Source organism: Larimichthys crocea, chromosome I (genome assembly GCF_000972845.2).
Source record: "Larimichthys crocea isolate SSNF chromosome I, L_crocea_2.0, whole genome shotgun sequence".
NCBI classification, from domain to species: Eukaryota; Metazoa; Chordata; class Actinopteri; family Sciaenidae; genus Larimichthys; species Larimichthys crocea.
In genome coordinates this window covers 30,391,345-30,409,381 of record NC_040011.1, presented here as the reverse complement: position 1 = coordinate 30,409,381, position 18,037 = coordinate 30,391,345, and the positions used below count along the sequence as shown (strand labels likewise).

At 40.9% G+C, this 18,037-nt stretch overlaps 1 protein-coding gene across 5 annotated transcripts in view; it reads left to right on the top strand.

The window, feature by feature from the left end:
- Positions 1–18,037, top strand: part of LOC104934781 (storkhead-box protein 2) — a 77,247-nt gene extending 59,210 nt beyond the window's left edge. For 4 of the 5 annotated variants that reach the window (XM_010750520.3, XM_019254350.2, XM_019254353.2 and 1 more), the window contains 2 exons: positions 7,004–9,395; positions 15,799–18,037. In XM_010750520.3, the coding sequence (XP_010748822.1) occupies positions 7,004–9,395; positions 15,799–16,003 (2,597 nt within the window). In that variant the 3' untranslated portion in view covers positions 16,004–18,037. Of the gene's footprint in view, positions 1–7,003; positions 9,396–13,721; positions 14,003–15,798 lie in introns of those variants that run through there. The other variant, XM_027277800.1, reaches the window with a different exon arrangement.

Here is an 18,037-nt window from a genome sequence, read left to right as displayed (position 1 = left end):
GGTGCAGCCTTCAGGAGCCATAAGAACTTTGACCCGAAGCTTTTCCTTTATTTCCTATCCTCGAACCAAAACAGATAGATCTCAATGTGAAGAAGCTTCTTCCTACTCGATTCCTACTCGAATGCAAAATGTTTGCGCTCCATGGTAAATGGTTTTTCTTCCCGTTTTCCCATGGATGTCTTCCGGTGGGTGTCTTCCAGTTTGACTGCTGTTTCTTTTTTTCTTTTTTTTGGCCTTTTCAAGCTTTATTTGATAGAGACAGATGAAGAGTGACACGAATGTGGGGAGAGAGAAAGTGAATGACATGCGGGAAAGAGCCACAAGTCGGATTGGAACCCTGGGCTTCTGCAGCAAGGACTGAGTCTTTGCATAATTGGCGGCTGCTCTACCAACAGAGCTAAACGCCACCTCGTGACTGCTGTTTATTGATTGGTTTGCGGTACGTGACGTGGGGCGCCAGCAACATTTTTTGCGGCAATCCCATGCACTGCCAATGCGGAAACGCATGACCCCCACTGCAATGAATTGAAAGACCTCCGTTTTTTCCGGTCTCCCCGATCCTGTCTGAATTTGGCATTAAAATTAACTTTCAACACATCCAGCCATTGTCACTTTAAATAGCAGCTTAACTATATGTGACAATTTAGAAAAAAGACCTATTTACACACCCTCAGACACTGACCACTTATGCAGCATCTGACACATGGGAAATGTACAGCCTCATTTATTACAACTTATTATATCTTATTTTCAATGTTTTGGTGATCAGTTCTATGAGTAACCAACACATTCTCACCAAGTTAATTACCTTAATCTGGGAACACGAAGACATCACTAATAAGAAGTGTGTTGGGTCAGCAAAGGCAGTCAGATGATCAGACAGGTTGGATACAAGATCATTAAATAGAAGATGGCTGTTACAATATTTCCACACCATTCATTTGGATATGTATTACAGTGTGAAAGTTTATTCTGTCTTCTGTGTGCGTGTGTGTGTGTGTGTGTGTGTAAAACAGACAGACACTGTGACGTGCACACACACTGTCTGTCTGCATGGTGTTGCATCATTCTGGCTAGGCTGAAAGTCTGCTATGATGTAACTGGCAGTAATACCTCCAGACTGACAGAGGGAGAGAGAGCACGAGAACAGGATAGAGGCTAGCACAGAAAGGAAGAGAGAGAGCAAGAAAACAGAGAAAAAATAGAGAGGCTAAATGAGAGAGATGAGAAGATCATGGGAGAACAGTTGAAGCAGAATGGCTGTCTTACATCTACGTATACAGTCAAAAATATTGGCACCTGCATTTCTGTCATATAATGCACTTCTTCTAAAAAATGTTGCAATCACAAATGCTTTGGTATGTCTTGCTGAGGATGTCCAAACCCAGTTTGTGTGGATAAAGATAAAAAATGTGACCTCTGGAGATAAATAAAAAACAGGTCTGTCCGTGCTCCTTTGGGAAGTGTCTTCTCTCATGGGGCTGTCGGTGAGTGATCCTGACACCTCAGTGCGTGTACAGCCAAGACTAAGTCTGACAGCTTGAGCATGTTTAAGTGAGTGAGATGACAAATCTTCCTACAATCCTATCTACTATTTATTATTTCTGTAAAAGTATTTATATTTATTTCTGTAAAGTGGAAATTGTGTTCAGGAGAACAGTTGATATTTTTTCTCATCCCTCTCCACTTGATGATGAGACCCACTCTAGCCCCTATAAGCCACCATTGTGGAAATTTTAGCCATGTTTTTACCTTATCTTGAAAACCACTTAGAAAAGGCACATTACTGTAGACTAAGTGAAGACATCAAAAATATGAAATAGCACAAAATAATAATGCTAATAACAGCTTTGTACATGCACTTTGCATACTCTCAGTCAGCTTTGTGAGGTAGGAAAAGCTTTTTAATTAACAGGTGTGCTTTTTCAAAAGTTAATTAGTGGAGTTACAATGCCCACATTAATGTTTCACAGAGGTCACGTAGCAGTGTTTAGTGCAGACTGTGTGAATCAGACTTTCATGGTTGAATTACTGCAAAGAGACTACGACTGAGGAGGCAACAAGAAAAAGAAGAGAACTGCTTGGGTCAAGAAACACAATGAATGGAACATTAGACCTGGACCTGGAATCTGGAATTTGGTCTGATGAGTCAAATCTGAGATTTAGGGTTCCGACTGTTGTGTCTTTGTGAGGTCTTTGTGAGAAGGTGAACAGATGTTATCTGCATGTGTGGTTTCCAATGAGAAAGATGGAGTAGGAGGTATGATGATGAGTTAACAAATATGGCTATCATAGCGTTTTGCATTAAGAATCTGGTTTAAGCATAGTGGACATCATTGAAAAACATGGGAAGGTTTGTCCAACTTTTGACTGGTACCGTACATACATACAGTCCTATTGTCTTTGACATTTTATTTTTACAAGTTGCCCAATCAAAACAGTAAACACAAAGATAATAAATTAGAAATACAAAAAATAAATAAAAAATAGGTAAAGTATAAGGTTTAACTACCCACAAAATAAAAACTGTAAACAAGAGGAGGAGGCGACAAGAGGATCGCTCAATGTTGCTGAATTGGAGATAACTGTAGATGGCTCAAGATTTGCAGGGTTGGGATTCAGATTCCTCAACAGCATATCTGAAGAAAGAAGAGGAGTGTGTGACGTGGGTTACAGTCGAATCATAAAAGATGATACCAAGAATAAAATGAAATGAAATACTACAAATGAAAAATATAATAGAGGCATGATTTCCCCTATTCTGTACATGTATCATATACAATGCAATTATTTCTGTTATGCAAATTAGATTCAGTCTTATTATTTTACAGTGAACTGCTGATTAGCAGAATGCAAAGAAGCAGTAAACTGCAGTATAATATAACATATGGGAATGCTAAGTTAGTATTAACATTAATGATGTGCACTTTAACACTGATGTAAAGTTTAACACTATAAACACACTTTAGACAATATGAACTGTAACATAACAAACAACCAGCCTTACAGCTCTGATGTATGAAGGGGTGGAAAATAAACAGCATTTTGATTGATTATTACAAGCAGAGAAAACGTTAGATAACCACATGTAGACAGATGTAAACACCTGCTGAATCGATCTAATCTTTACCAGTGACCCTGAGAAATGGAAGGTGGGAGTATTAACCTACATTATTATTTCCATAACAGCTCTTAGGCCCCTCCATCACATTAACTGATGTTAAAACAAGCTGACGCTATTTATTGATTATCAAACTGTATTACACTCAAAGTTACTATCGTTCTGCAACAGACAAATCATTTCATGGCATCATCTTTAGAGGAGGTTCACCTCTGTCTTTGTCACGTTTTTTCCTCCTCTTCTTTTCCTTTCTTCCTTCCCCCGAGCACCAAAGAGTTTTGGTTGTTTTCACATTATTATTGTCAATAAGAGGTGACGTCAGAAAACAGAGAGCAGACAGGTACCAAAACCAAGCATCATCATCATTATGCTCTATAAACCGTAGAATAGAGCCATCATAAGGAGATTTAGATCATTTTAATAAAAACAACAAAAAAAACAAGCTCATCTGTGTCTTGAAATGCAGTGTAAAGTACACTTTAGACCGCCATGATGCCAGCAATTCACACCAGAACCAAAAGCAGAGGTAGAAAAAAAGAAACTTTCAGACAGACAAGTTGAAGCATCTGAAGAAACCAAAGAAAGACCTCACAAGAACTGTGAGATCAATGCCACAATTACTAATGGTGCAACAGTGTCTTCAAGAACTGTGTGTCAGAAACTGGGTGAAGAAGGACTTGTTGGCAGAACAGCAGCAAAGAAATCATTACTGAAAGAGAAACATAGAGTGAAACACCTAAAATTAGCAAAAGAACTCAAGAACTGGACAAAGGAAGATTGGTATAAAGTGTTGTTTGAAGTTTGAACAGTTTGGCAACAAGTGAAGAGTGTATGTTAGATGAAGGGTGGGGGAGAGATATAAAAATGAGTGTCTCTTGCCAATAATTAAACACAGAGGGGGTAGTATTACGGTGTGAGGCCATTTCAGCCTAAGGAACAGGTGACTGACTGAGGATGTAAGCGCCACGAGCCTTGCGAGCCAGCCGTTTTCACACGAGATCACACGATTATCCTGAACGTACGCGAAACCACAAGATCCCTCAATAAACTGTGTGTATAAAGGAAACAACAACAACAAACAGCTGACTTTGCTTCTCCGACGTGGAAGAGATTATAAAAAGCATCTGTTGTGTCATAAATGATTGTGTGTTGTTCCACTTCAACAATTAGTCTCTCATCGTTCATGTTGAGACCCTTTGATCGATTGACTGCTGACCTAACGTAATGTTGATGTGAAGTTGTGATAGACTATATGAACTGCATATTGTGTTTTATTTTGAAAGGGGGCGGAAGTTTATTACGTTGATTCTGTGTCAGATTTCCTGTCTGGTGCGATCTGCTCTGTTGAGCTTCACGTGATTTAGCAACAGCTCCGTCAAAAATAGAAGTGTTACGGAATGATAGTGCTGCAGCGCAGAGAGACGCTGCTGGGACACTGCTGAGACATTCCGCGGCACGCCCGGTGGGAATGGTTTCATTGATTAGAGTGGCAGCGATCAGCTCTGGTGACTGTGGCGCAGCCGTTCCACAGCGCTTATGTCCCGGTGTGAATAAGGCTTTAGTGAAAATTGATGACATCATGGATAAGAAAGTATACCACAACATTCTGGTGAGACACAGAATAGCATCTGCGAGTTATCTTATTAGGCCTGGATTTATTTTCCAAGAGGACAATGACCATAAACATTCTTCTAACTATTGCTGGAACTACCTGTGACTCAAGGAATCTGCTGAAACATTGAAAGTGATGGACTGGCTCAACCTCAGAGCAAATTTGGAGCGAGTTGGAAAATGAACTGGATACATCTGTTGTACATTCAAAGGGAAGGCTTTGGCTTGAGTTGCAGAAGGCATGGGGTAACATTAGTGTTGAAGTTCTCAGGAAATATATTGACACAATACCAGAGAGATATGCTGCTTTAATTTCTGCAAAAGGTGGACATTACATTTCAAAGTGGATAAAATCAGGGTGTTGTTTAGCTCAGTTGGTAGAGTATCCGCCCCATGTACAAAGGCTGTGGCCTGTGGCACTTTTCCACATGCCATTCCCTTTCTCTCTCTCTCTATCTCCCCACATTCCTGTCACTCTTCAGCTGTCTCTATCAAATTAACGCTCAAAAAGGCCAAAAAGTGGATAAAATCAGTAGGACATCTGATATTTGTTGTGCTCATAGTAACATCTGCATGTTTCATGAACATTATGAAATGAAATTGTGTTTTGGAGGCAAAAAAGGTCACTATTTTCAGTTCTGCCAGGTTTTAGTTGATTACTTTTTTTCCCCCACTTTCCACCTGTTTTCACCAGTAGCATATAAAACAATACAATGTACAATAAAACAAAATGGACTTGCTTGGTAATAAAATAAAGGTTGACCTCAGGATTTTATAAAACTCAGACTATTTTGGTTGGCTGAAAAAATAGTTTTGTTCTAGGCCATGTTTTCCATGCAAAGACTGAAAACATTTTTGTGTGTAAATGAGAGGTAGGTTGTAATCCCTGTCTTTGTCCAGGATTCAAATTTCAAAATTTCAAAATCACCCCGATTAGGAAAAAAAGTGAAATCTGAAAAGTATAATATGGATTCCATGTAACTTAACCACCTTATATTGTATTTTGACTGTGAATTTTTTTTTTTACTCTTCAACTTGGGCTGCCAGTTCTTTATCAGCAATGGCCGCCTGTAAAGGATAATTAGCAGCTATTCCAAATTCCAGTTCCTTCCATCTGGACTGGTACTGCACGAATATAGCAGCTAACTGTGAAGAATAAAAATAATTTCTTTATCAAACCAGTGCCATACCTCCTCTTTCTTTTCCTAATTGCAAGATATTCAGACAGGACTCAGACAGGATCTGCAGAATTCAACCGATTCAACCCCACTTCTGGGATGCTTCTGAACCAGACCGCAGCGAAGCCAGTGGGGTTTGAAATATTGACTATCGCTGTAGCTACCGCGAAACAGAGCCCGACATCACGCTCCGGCCGCCAATCAGACACTCAGATCGGTCAAACCTCCACACACAGCCTGAAATGTCTCTGAAGCAGGGACTATCCAGGTGGATTCACAGACTTAACTCTGATCATCTACCTGTGTGTGTTCTCACTTTGTTTATTTCATGTACCAGCTTCTAAATCTGAGTCTGACTCGCAATTTATGTGATTTGTGTCTGATGATTAGAGAGAGAGCGATAGACAGAGAGAGAGAGAGAAAGAGAGAGAGAGAGGCGGCTGTGGCTTGGAGGTAGAGCAGGTTGATCCCCGGCTCCTAAAACTGATGAGCAGTTGGCACCTTGCATGGCAGCCAATGCCATCAGTGTGTGAATGTGTATGAATGGGTGAATGAGATATGTACTGTGAAGCGCTTTGAGTCGGAAGACTAGAAAGGCGCTATATAAGTACAGTCCATTTAACATTTAACAATAACAGTGAGTGAACAACAGCTTTGATAAAGCTGTTAATCAGCAAAATAAAAACCTATTTCCTGATTGTTTCACAGTGGTTGCATTCAGCACATAAAGACACATCCACAGCAGCCCACCTTGCCCTTTAAGTTTTTTCATGTGTGTAGTTAATGAAATAAATAATTTCCTTCTCATTGCAGCTTTCAGTGTGTCCCATAGAATCACTAGTGATACTTATCCCAAATCATTAAGGTCGATGTAGTCCTTTAGCCTTTCCACTATTTTTGAAGAGAAATTTTTGAATCCTTTATCTTAAGTCTATGTTGAATATTAAACAATTATCTATACACTTAATGTGGGAAAGAAAAGTGTGTGCAGTGGAAGCGAACCATCTTAACCTTTTTCATAGTTTTGAGTTTAAATGTAGACCTGTGTGAAATGTCCCTATTCTAACTGCTTCCTGTCTCTGATTATGCTTAGGTGTTCCCACACCAACGGAGGAGGTTCTGCACCATACACTAAGCATGCTGGTCCGTGAGCGAAAGATATACCCAACACCCGACGGATATTTTATTGTAACTCCGCAGACTTACTTCATCACTCCGAGCCTAATCCGAACCAGTTCTAAGTGGTACCACTTAGATGAGCGATCCACTGACCGACATCAGCAGCAGCAACAACATCAGAACCAACAGCAGCATCAGCAGACACAGTGCACCTCTCCTCTCTCTGGCACCATCACCCCATCCACCTCTGGAGTTGTGCGAGATCGAACACACCCAAAATCCAGTCAAAACCACAGTGGGGGAGGTGGGGATTCTTTTTACAACAATTACCGTGGTGAAGATCCCCCTAGCCACCACACAACCCTGCAGCGCCGATCCCCCAAAGACCATCGGGAGGCATACTCATCCACACACTCCCCACAAACACCTCCTCAGCAAGCAGGAGGCAACACAGAAAAGAGTCGCAGCACCCTCGGGTTCCCCTTCAAGACGGACACGCTCACCAAGCACCGAGGAGGGGGAGGTGGCGGAGGAGGAGGAAGTGGAGAGATAGACAAACAAACAGGTGGAGGAAGTGGTACAGGAAGTCGGAAATTTGGTTTGAAACTGTTCCGTCTGAGCTTTAAAAAGGACAAGGCCAAGCAGTTGGCCACCTTCTCTGCACAGTTCCCCCCTGAGGAGTGGCCACTCCGTGATGAGGAGGCACCCAGCCAGTTGCCACGCCATGTAGAGATGGAGATAATCCGCAGAATCAACCCTGACCTCACTGTGGAGAACCTTGCTCGGCACACAGCGGTCATGAAGCGCCTCGAAGAAGAGCGTGCTCAGAGGAGCAAAGCATCGTCAGCCAATCAGAGCTCCAGAAGTAGGAGAAGTGGGGGTAGACACAGGAAGCAGTCTCAGACCAAACTTAACCGCTCGCATAGCAAGACGAGGGCGTCCCGTGGTGAGCCGAGTGATGGTTCCCACTTGGAGCTGGCTGACAGGGACTACAGAGCCTATTCTTCTTCACTGGCTCGGTCACCAAGGGAACACGCCCTGGCCATGGAGCGGCAGCGGGCCCGGCTTCACCTGGCACACAGCAACCCCAACATCCTTGACTCCTCCCACCTGCCTGTTACACCAGAGTGGGATGTGTCTGGAGAGCTCGCCAAGCGACGCACAGAAATGCCTTTCCCTGAGCCAAGCCATGGCCCATCAGCCCACCACTCCAAAGTCCACCGCTCACACTCACACACCCAGGAGAGGAAGTCCAGGAACGAACGCAGCGACAAGGCCAAGGAACGTTCCAGATCCATGGACAATTCGAAAGGACCACTTGGAGCTGGGTTGATTGGACCACCTGATTATTATGATGACCGGAGCCGTTACTATACTGACGATGGCACCTTGCGAGCCAATCAGAGCTCTTCTCACTACTCTCGTGCTACACCACCCTCAGCTAAACTGCCTGTGGATTCTCTGGGGTTGGATGGTGGCAGGAGCTTAGAAAAGAGTAAGAGCAGGGACAGTCTACCAGCTTACTCACCCAAACCACTGCCCACCTCTGTCCCTCCTGATGATTACTTCCAATGTGCCAGCTCCTCTGAGGCTGTTCTCGTAGCAGCAAACCCACTGGGAACTCTGGGCAAAAGTAGCCATGATGGATTAAAATTAGGCAGCACTGACAGGCAAACAGACAGACAGACATCCCATCCCCTAGAAAATAAGGAGGACTTGTCAAAGGTGGGACCTAAGGGTGGCAGCTTGCCTCCAATACCTCTCTCTATTCCTGACCTTCCGCTTCCTAATGGACGACCTCTCCACAGTGCCTCATCTGGCCAGGAGAAACGTAAGGAGATCTTTAGTAAGGACACACTCTTCAAACCTCCTCCTAGTCTCCCTTTGTCTGGCTACAGCTCTCTAAGAAAACCCCCAACCCTCGCCTCCTCTACTCTGTCCTCATCCTGTGATGCACTTGATTCCCAGGAGGCCTTTGATGCTCCCAAACCTCTGGTGGCCACACCATCGGCTCCCTCACAGGGGGTTGAACCTACCACCAGTGCTGCAGAGGCCTCTTTTGACTACTACAACGTCTCAGACGACGATGAACTTGAGGAGGGGGGCACTAAAGTACGAGGAGAAGACGAAAAGACTGGAGGAGGTGTTGTTGGGATGGGAGGCGGTGGAGCAGGGACCATGCAGTGGCTATTGGAAAGAGAGAAGGAGAGGGATCTACAGAGGAGGTTTGAAAGAACCCTCACGTTTCCTAGTGCTAAAGAGAACCTTCCAGAGCCCAGTCAGAACCAGCAGTCAGCCCACTCTGCTAGGCTGGACAGCATGGACTCCAGCTCTGTCACTGTTGACAGCGGATTCAACTCACCACGGTAAGAACATGTGTATACACTGTGTGTATGTACACTGAACAATTTTGTTTTCAGACATTCCTCTTTTTATTCCTATTTGTTCACATCAGGTTTATTGTGGTTTAATTTTTACTGGGTATGTTTTCAGATTGATCAATAAAGTTTTAAAAACATTTTATCTATCAAGAATAAAAAAATAAAAAAAACTTTATTCCAACTTTATGGGCAACAGTGTAGTACTGCTTAGATACACACTGTTACACCTTATCTCTGTACCTATAACAATATAGGCACATTTACCTCTCATTTTCTGTTTATAAAATACAACAGATTGCATTATAGGATTGTTAGCAAAAAGTAGTCCCTTTTTAGCCTTGCTGACACACAGAATTGCGAATAGTGCAGGTGACATTTGTCACAATAAATCATGTCTACTTTTGTGCTATTGGAGAAAGTATCATCAGTAGGTTTTTAACAATTAATTAATTAAACATACTGTCACATCTGTGTGTGTGTGTGTGTAGATGGAACTGAGTGGAGGACTGAATCATATATTTCTCATATATCTCATTGTGGTAAGGTGTACTGAAGGAAAAAATGCAATCTTATATATTATTTAGTATGTACAGAAACAAAAGAACAAAAAAGTATCTTTAGGTAAGAAAAAACTAGAACCACAAGCACAGGCTGAATCAATCATCAACGGAACTAAAAAAATATCCTCTAGATCTAGTCTGCGACCACTAGAGAGGTTTGTTTTTGTTTGTTTTTTGTTTACAAAAACAAAATATGTGGAAATACACATTAACATGAATCCAGCTTTATTAGATAAAGCAGCCTCTTAAAAAATTTAGTCCTAGCACTGTAGGCCACCTTACATATTATTGCAGGCCCTGGTATACAGTATGTAGAAGGTGGTCCCTGCTCCATCTCTCTATCAGCTACAGAGTCCCCCAAGACCCCTACCCTAGTCCATTTTATTCATACAAGTTCATTAGAGTTCACCTCTGTCCACTCCACACAAAATATGTTAGTTGTCAGTTAGGAAGAGTAAGGCGAATTATTCTGTGACAACCTGGCAAGCTTTTGAGGGAGTGAGGTGTGTCATCTTCACAGAATTGTAGTGTCTTTTCATGATCAGGATTTCTATAGGCCAGCTTGATGGGGTTTTTTGTTTGTTTGTTTGTTTGTTTTGTTTTGTTTTTATTATATGATGATTTTTATATGATTTATTTATTTTCACTTCCAGAATGTGAGGAAAGCGACCAGTTCACTAAAGTAAGATGGCAGTGAGTGGGCATTGGGCAGGACATGTGAATGGGTTTAGCTTTAGTTAGTAATGGGTTTAACTTATTAGGTAGAGTGGCTCATCCTCTAATCAGGTGATCAGCGGTTCGATTCCTGTCTGCATGTTGAAGTGTCCTCGAAATATAAAGATTGTGAATGGTTAGCTTCCAAAAACTGATGCCAACCAGTTGAATAATGAATAAGTTGAATATTGCAATCTCTATATAAAGTTCCTCAGTGCGTAAAGTAAAGTATCAAAGCTTGAAGATTGATATGTGAAGAATGTGTTGTATAGCGCTAAGATGGCACCTTTGAGGTAAGGATCAATAATTAAAATGGTGTCACTTAAGGAGGGATAGCAGGGAAGTTATGAATGAAGTCTCTGACTTGTAAATATCTAAAGAAGATGGTTCTCTGAAACTCCTTCAGTGTAGAACAGACACAATCCCAAAGTTCTCCCAAGTTGTGAAAGCCCTATCAGTAATAGAAGACAAATTATTGTTTCATATAAACTGCATGCATGCATTTGTGTTATGTTACAAGTGAGTAAAAAAACCCTTTGCAATAAAAATGGGTATGCATTAAAAGTAGTGCTGTCAAAATTAACGTGTTAATTTTGCCGATTAATTTTAAACAATTAACAGGTTAAAAAAAATTAACGCAATTAACGTGGTTTTGTTTACTTCCGGTGGCGGCTGACCCATAACCTTTGGTTAAACTAAAGGAGAGTCTATGGCGGAAAGATGGATAAGGACGGACTTTTAGGGGGAACATTTCATTTTAAAAAGTTGCCCGAGAGCTCGTTGGACAAGAATAAGGCAATTTGCACAGTTTGCAAAGCCGAATTTAAATTCCAAAGAAGTAACACGACTTTAACATATCACCTCAAAGCAAAACACCCTGCTGAAATTACCTCCACGGGACCTCGCCAGTCTACACTACAGGAGTGTGGCACTCGTCAGTATATTTCCTCATTCTGGCTTTTTTTCTATTCGCACTGTGCATATGTGCACCTTAAGCCAATAAAATGAATGAATTTAAATATACTTTCTCTGTGTTTATTCTACATTAATTTGATAATTTTACATAAATACATATTCATTATAAGCTTCAGTCTCAGAAAAATGCAATTAATTTATTGATAAATTTATTGATAAATTAATCGTGATTAATCGCGATTAATTACAGAATTTTTTGCGATTAATTAGTTAATTTTTTTTAAGCGATTGACAGCCCTAATTAAAAGAGATATAGGAGCTTAGGAAGCACAGTAATTTTTATATCATAATATATTCATTTATCCTGCCAGGGAGAAATAACATTAGGAGAGACCAACGGTTGAAGTCTTGAGTCAAACGAGCAAACAAAGGTTAGAAATTACACGTATACAAATCTGAGTAGTTCTTGGTTACACAGGTTTGATGCTTAATAGTTGTTCCATCTCTAGTATTGATTTGGGTGATATGTGTTGATGAAGAAGAAGATAGGCGAAATTGGTGAGGAAGAAGTTTACTTGGTTTATCTCAGAACTCATAGTGGTTGTGGCAAGTTTTTAATAATGATTCTGTTGCCTCATTGGAGGGCAGAATGTCAAATTCAGCTTTTTTTTTTGTCAGGACTTCTGCATGGAGTGAATCTATACACTTTGTCTGTAGTTCTGATAAAGTCCTATAGAGATTGGTACTTTTCTCAATAGTAATCTTTTTCTGGTGGTCACTGTAAGATATTACTTCTCCTCACAGGTAAGCTTGGCATATCTTCCAGATTGTTGCCACAGACCCGTCTGGGTTGACATTAATAGAAATGAAGACATCAGTGCTATTGCTAATAGTCTTTACAGAATTGGGGTCAATAAGCAGTAGTGACTTAAAGTGCCAGGGGAATCGTGACAGGGATCTACCAGGAAGGGAAAACTCAACTATAACTGTTGCATGAAACAAAATTACAGTGGGGTTGTAGGAATAGGAGCTGACAGATGACAGAATTTGCTATCAATGTGAAAAGTTACAATTACCATTGTACCATGGACAAGGGAAAAAAGGAAAACTGCTTGCACTGGGTTTCAGAAATCCGAGGGGTCAAGAGAAGGATCGAGACAACAGTTAAGGTCAGTAAATCAAGACTTTCCCAGAGATAACACCCACTGGGGTCTGATATAACCTTGGACACAGAGAAGTGGGACGATTTGTGGACAAGAATTGCTACCTCACGAACCTTACTTGAGAAGGAGGAGTGATAGAGCTGGCCCAGCCAAACCCCTGTGGAGTTTAAGGTGGTCTGATGGCTTGAGATGGAATTCCTGTAAAAAGGCAATTTTAGTGTTCAACTGATACAGATGGCTAAGCACTGTGTTATATTTTACAGGTGAGTTTAGCCCCATGACTGGTAAATCTTAGAGCACCCTGTGGCATTGTAAACACATTGGTGTTGCACAAGCACCCCCACGGCTGGCCCCACCTACAAACTAGCAGCATGAGGAATGGCGCCAGGCCGGGTCAAGTATGCACACAGGTGAAAGACAATGAATAAATGAATGCTAAATAATAAATAAAAATATAGGGATAATGCCACACTCTGCAAAATCAAAAATAATAATAACTAGAAAATTCGAGTATGTCTGACTCTGGGCCCCATACATTAAATAGCCGTCACTGTGTGTGTGTTTGTGTGGTAGATTTCTGGCCAAACCGTATATCCTATCATTAAACCGGCTTCAGTTTAAGCATCTTGAGCTGTTCCTGAACGTCTACATCTATATTTTAAAGTAAAGAAATGTGACCTTTAGAGCGATTCAAAGAAACATTACTTCTGCTTTCCTCCATAAATGTTCCCGCCTTTTTAACATGGCAGTCTATGCGGCTGTGGATGGGTGTTGCTGGCGCATCTTTGTGTCCCACGCCACCTATAAGTATGACAGCTTCAGCAATGTTATCACTGCAACCAACACAAAATTTCCTACATTCCTATGCATAAATTCATTCTGTAGAGTGGAATTTGTGGCCTCGAGAGCAGTTTACAAATACATTTTTTGACAGTTTTTTCTCTCCCTCTCCACTCTAGCAATGATGTCACCAAGCTCGCGAACATTCTACCAATACACACCCATTCATTTTTTGGTGTTTTTTTTTTTTTTTTTTTTTTTTTCACGCACGATTCCCAGCCGAGCCGGCCGTTTTGATACCTTTTTTTTGTATGTGCAACTAAAATGCGGGAGGAGTAGTGTGCAAAAAAAATGGCATAAGAATAATAATAAAACTCGAAACTTTCTAAAGAAATTTTGAGTGTGTCTGACTCTGGCTTCCATACATTAAATAGCTGTCAGTGTGTGTCTGCGTGCTTGTGTCTATTAATAAGAGTTTTACAAAGTCTTTTGTTTTGAAGGGACTCTTATTTTGAAAGCCTTTTGGATACATCTCTCTGACAGTGGGGAGGATTATAGGGTAACCTTTATCAAATATCTAGAAAATCTGTAACAACTGAACTGAACTGAGTTGTCAAATTACTAGTAGCTGTACCTTAAACTAACTTTAAATTTAGTTGGACTGTATGTGGCCTATATAACTAAAATGAGTTTGGCTTTGTACCATGGATGGAACATCCCTGGTATAGACAGTTGTAGCATCAATGCTACAGTTGAGTGCCAATAAGTCATTGCAGAGGACAATGACATGACTTTTGGCCGAAACCGAATAAAAATTAAATGGTTGGCCGAATACCGAAACCGAAACCGAATATGAAGTGCAGTTGTTAAATTTCACAATTTTTTTTACTATTGCATAAATGGCCTAAATAAATTTGTAGACATGTTTTTTCAAAGAAAGTAAATGTTGATTTAATATCTTTCAAATATTCCAGTAGAATTTCCAGTTAGTTTAATTATTATTTCATTTATACTGTTAGAAAGCATGTTGTTTTAATCACTGTTAATTTGTTCTTGAAAGAAATACTATTTAGTTTTATTATATTTCCGTTGAATTTCCATGTTTCCCACGTTCATGAACGCTAAAGAGCAGTGTATGATGTGTTTCTTGCCGGTGTTTTCCTATATCCTGCATCGTGGGTTTATTGTGTGTGAATGAGAAAAGAATCAGCAACCCTGGCAAGCAGTTGTTTCATTGCATCAATTGCATTACGCCACTATTCGGTCACTTCACCGAAAGCCGAAATGCACTTTTGGGCCATTTTCGGCTGAAAATTTTCGGTGGCCGAATTTTCGGTGCATCCCTGATGAAAAGAGCAGCAGTCGAACTTCAAACAAACCAAAATGACAGAGGAAACATAATAGATGAGCTCCTTCTTTTCTGTACATGGACCATGTGTCAAAACTTTTATTCTAAATAAAGTTATGTTTCATCAAAATTACTAGAAGTTAATTGACACAGACCTAGCACGCATTGTTTTTGTTAGAAGTACTGACGAGTCCTCCATGTATGGTTTGCACTGCTTTGCACTGTACTTGAGAGAAACCTGGAGGCCACAGAGTACTAGCACACTGATGCTTCATGCATATGTTAAGAGGGGCCAAATATTTCAGTAACAGGAACTCCTGTTACTGTCCTCCGTACTTTGTCACACATTTCATACTATGTCTGCATGTGAAAACAACTTTCTTGCTCTGGTATGGCCCTCAAGGGAGGAAAATATATTGCCACATTTTACTACATTGAGTACTCAAAAATGATATTGCATGTACTTTATACAATTCATTTTTATATTTTGATATATTTGTAGGCACAAGTTACAATTCTTGGATTAAGACAAGCTGTAGTTCAGTACTGATAGCCTTAATTGTCAGTGTACAGCTGGTGTTCTTGATAACTCTATGTATTTGTGTGAATATAAGAACAGGTATACTGTAACTAACCAAAACAAGAGAACAAATTGTATCTCATGCCCAGGAATCAGTTAAATATGGGAACAAAGTGTGTCTTGCGTGCATGCTATAGCATTTCAAGCACTTTAATCCATGCAGTGTTGTAATCCAACTGGTCATACACAAACTTTACCAAACTTAATGAGCAAAGGGGGGAATTGTCTGTTCCTTGTGTGTCTCAAGCATGTGAGACACGCAAATGGAAGCTCCGAGTAAACTCTTTGGTGTTGTGGTTGTATAAATTCTCATTGTGTGTCTCTACAGAACAAGGGAGAGCCTAGCGTCAAACACTTCGTCCATAGTGGAGAGTAACCGTCGACAGAACCTGGCTCTGAGCCCTGGCCACCTCGGCATCACTACTGGCAATGGACCTCCCTTCTCCTTCCGTGCCATCCCAGAACCTGCTGGCACACAACCGGAGAAACTCCAGAAGCCTAGCACCTGCCTTGCGTCAATCACCAGCGTCTAGGAGCAGAACTAAGGGCTGGGTGGAGCACTAAGAGCCACTGGACAGGGGCCAGAAGAATAAAAGTCCCACCCCCAAGGACTGTTAGACCTTTAGACTGACAGACTGAATCAGTGGAGCTGGTACAGGCCCACTGTGGAACTAAAGCTGTTAACACACATATACTCACGCGCACACACACACACACACACACTCTCACACTCTCACACACACACTCTCTCTCTCTCTCTCTCTCTCTCTCTCTCTCTCTCTCTCAAACACTGACAGATAGAGGAAACTGCTCCCTGTCACACACAGATACATACACTACACACCAGGCCACTGGGCAGACTCTGACCATGTCATTCTACAGCCTCTAGTTTACACACTGCTCTTGTGTTTTTTCACTTAAGTGTGTGCGTGTGTGTGTGTGTGTGCGTGTGTGTGTGTGTGTGTGTTTGGGGGAGGGGGGGGCGTGTTTGTATAATCTGTAATCTCAGGTCATGTTATTTCCACTCCCATTCCACCATTCCAGCTGCTCCAGATCAGTACACGCCCCTCTAATGGTGACACCTGGTATTACACACTGAAGAGACGCCGTTCTGCTAGTCTGACTGCCATCATTGGCTGAATTCTTTCCCCCTTCTACAATCTCCACTACACTATTTTTGGAAGAGGGTTTTTCCCCCCTATACCAGAATGATATGGGATTCAGTCAGACCTTTCTCCAGTGATGGAACAGTGCTAAAACAAAGTGTGGAGATAGGTCTAGGCTACAGGCTATTTGAGGCTACAGCTCTGCTGATTACTGCTGGTACACTCACTGATCCATCTCTTACTCACTACTTATCTTTGCTAGCTCTCCTCTAAAATTCAGACACCCTAGGGTGCAGTGCCACAGGAAATGACAATGACCAACAAACACCCCAAAATGCAACAATGATGTGATGTGCTTAGTCAAATGAGTAACTTCTAACCAGGACTGATTTTACTATAACATTCTTTGTGATTGTGTCATTTTTTTCAATTACAGACTGTTTTGACTGACTGAATTTTCAGGTAGACAGATCTTCCACTTTTTCTCTCTTTTTATGTTACCCCTCATTACCCATGGTTTGCAGCTGTGTCATGTTTCAACTCCGTCCTAGGTGCTGGTAAACAGTCCTCTGCCATTCCAGCCAGTGTGCCAACCTCCACCCTACACACACACACACACACACACACACACACACACACAAAGATACGACTTTATTGATCCCTGGGGGGAAATTATCATGTTACAACAGCACAGAGACAGGCTTAGTTGCAATGAAACATATAGCAAACTATTTAAAATAAATAATTAAATATTAAAGAAATCAGACAGGTGACATTAAAAAAAACAACTATATACAGTATATACATTACAGTATAAATGAATTTATATACAGTGTATAAATGCCTATATTTGACAGTTAACATAAAATCAATATGGTAATGGCATGCTGCATTTTGTTACTGACTTTGTCTTTATTTACAGTCTTACAGACAGTCTTTGTCTTAGCTAGACTATTTTTTATCGTTTGTTCAGAGAGTCACTTCTCAGTGGTGTTCAGATAGAGGCTTTTGAGGTCCTGCAGGTGTCAAAGTTTTTAACAGCTGGCATAAAGAATTTATTTCAAGACCATAGCTCTGGGGATATCACCAGTATCCCCACAGCTGTTATTTATTAACTAAAATACTATTTAAAAAGTTATTCCACAGTCTGTAGTTATAGAGCAAACACCTATGTGGCACAGAAAACTAAAGAGGGGGCAGAGGTCAGGTTGAAGTTTAACCACAAGACCACAAGACAACAGCTGCAAAGTTCTTCCAACAAATTAGACTCAGTATTTTATGAGGCAAGTCATTAACAAAGAAATTAATCTGAACAAGACAAAACTTACTGCTTCAAATGACACCAATAACTCACTCACTCACTAATAACTAAATAATTTCTAATTTTAAAGTCTGTGTAAAAGCAATTCTGAGATTTCTTTCATACATTAATATGCTGTAAAATAGTTGCTGAAAACATGT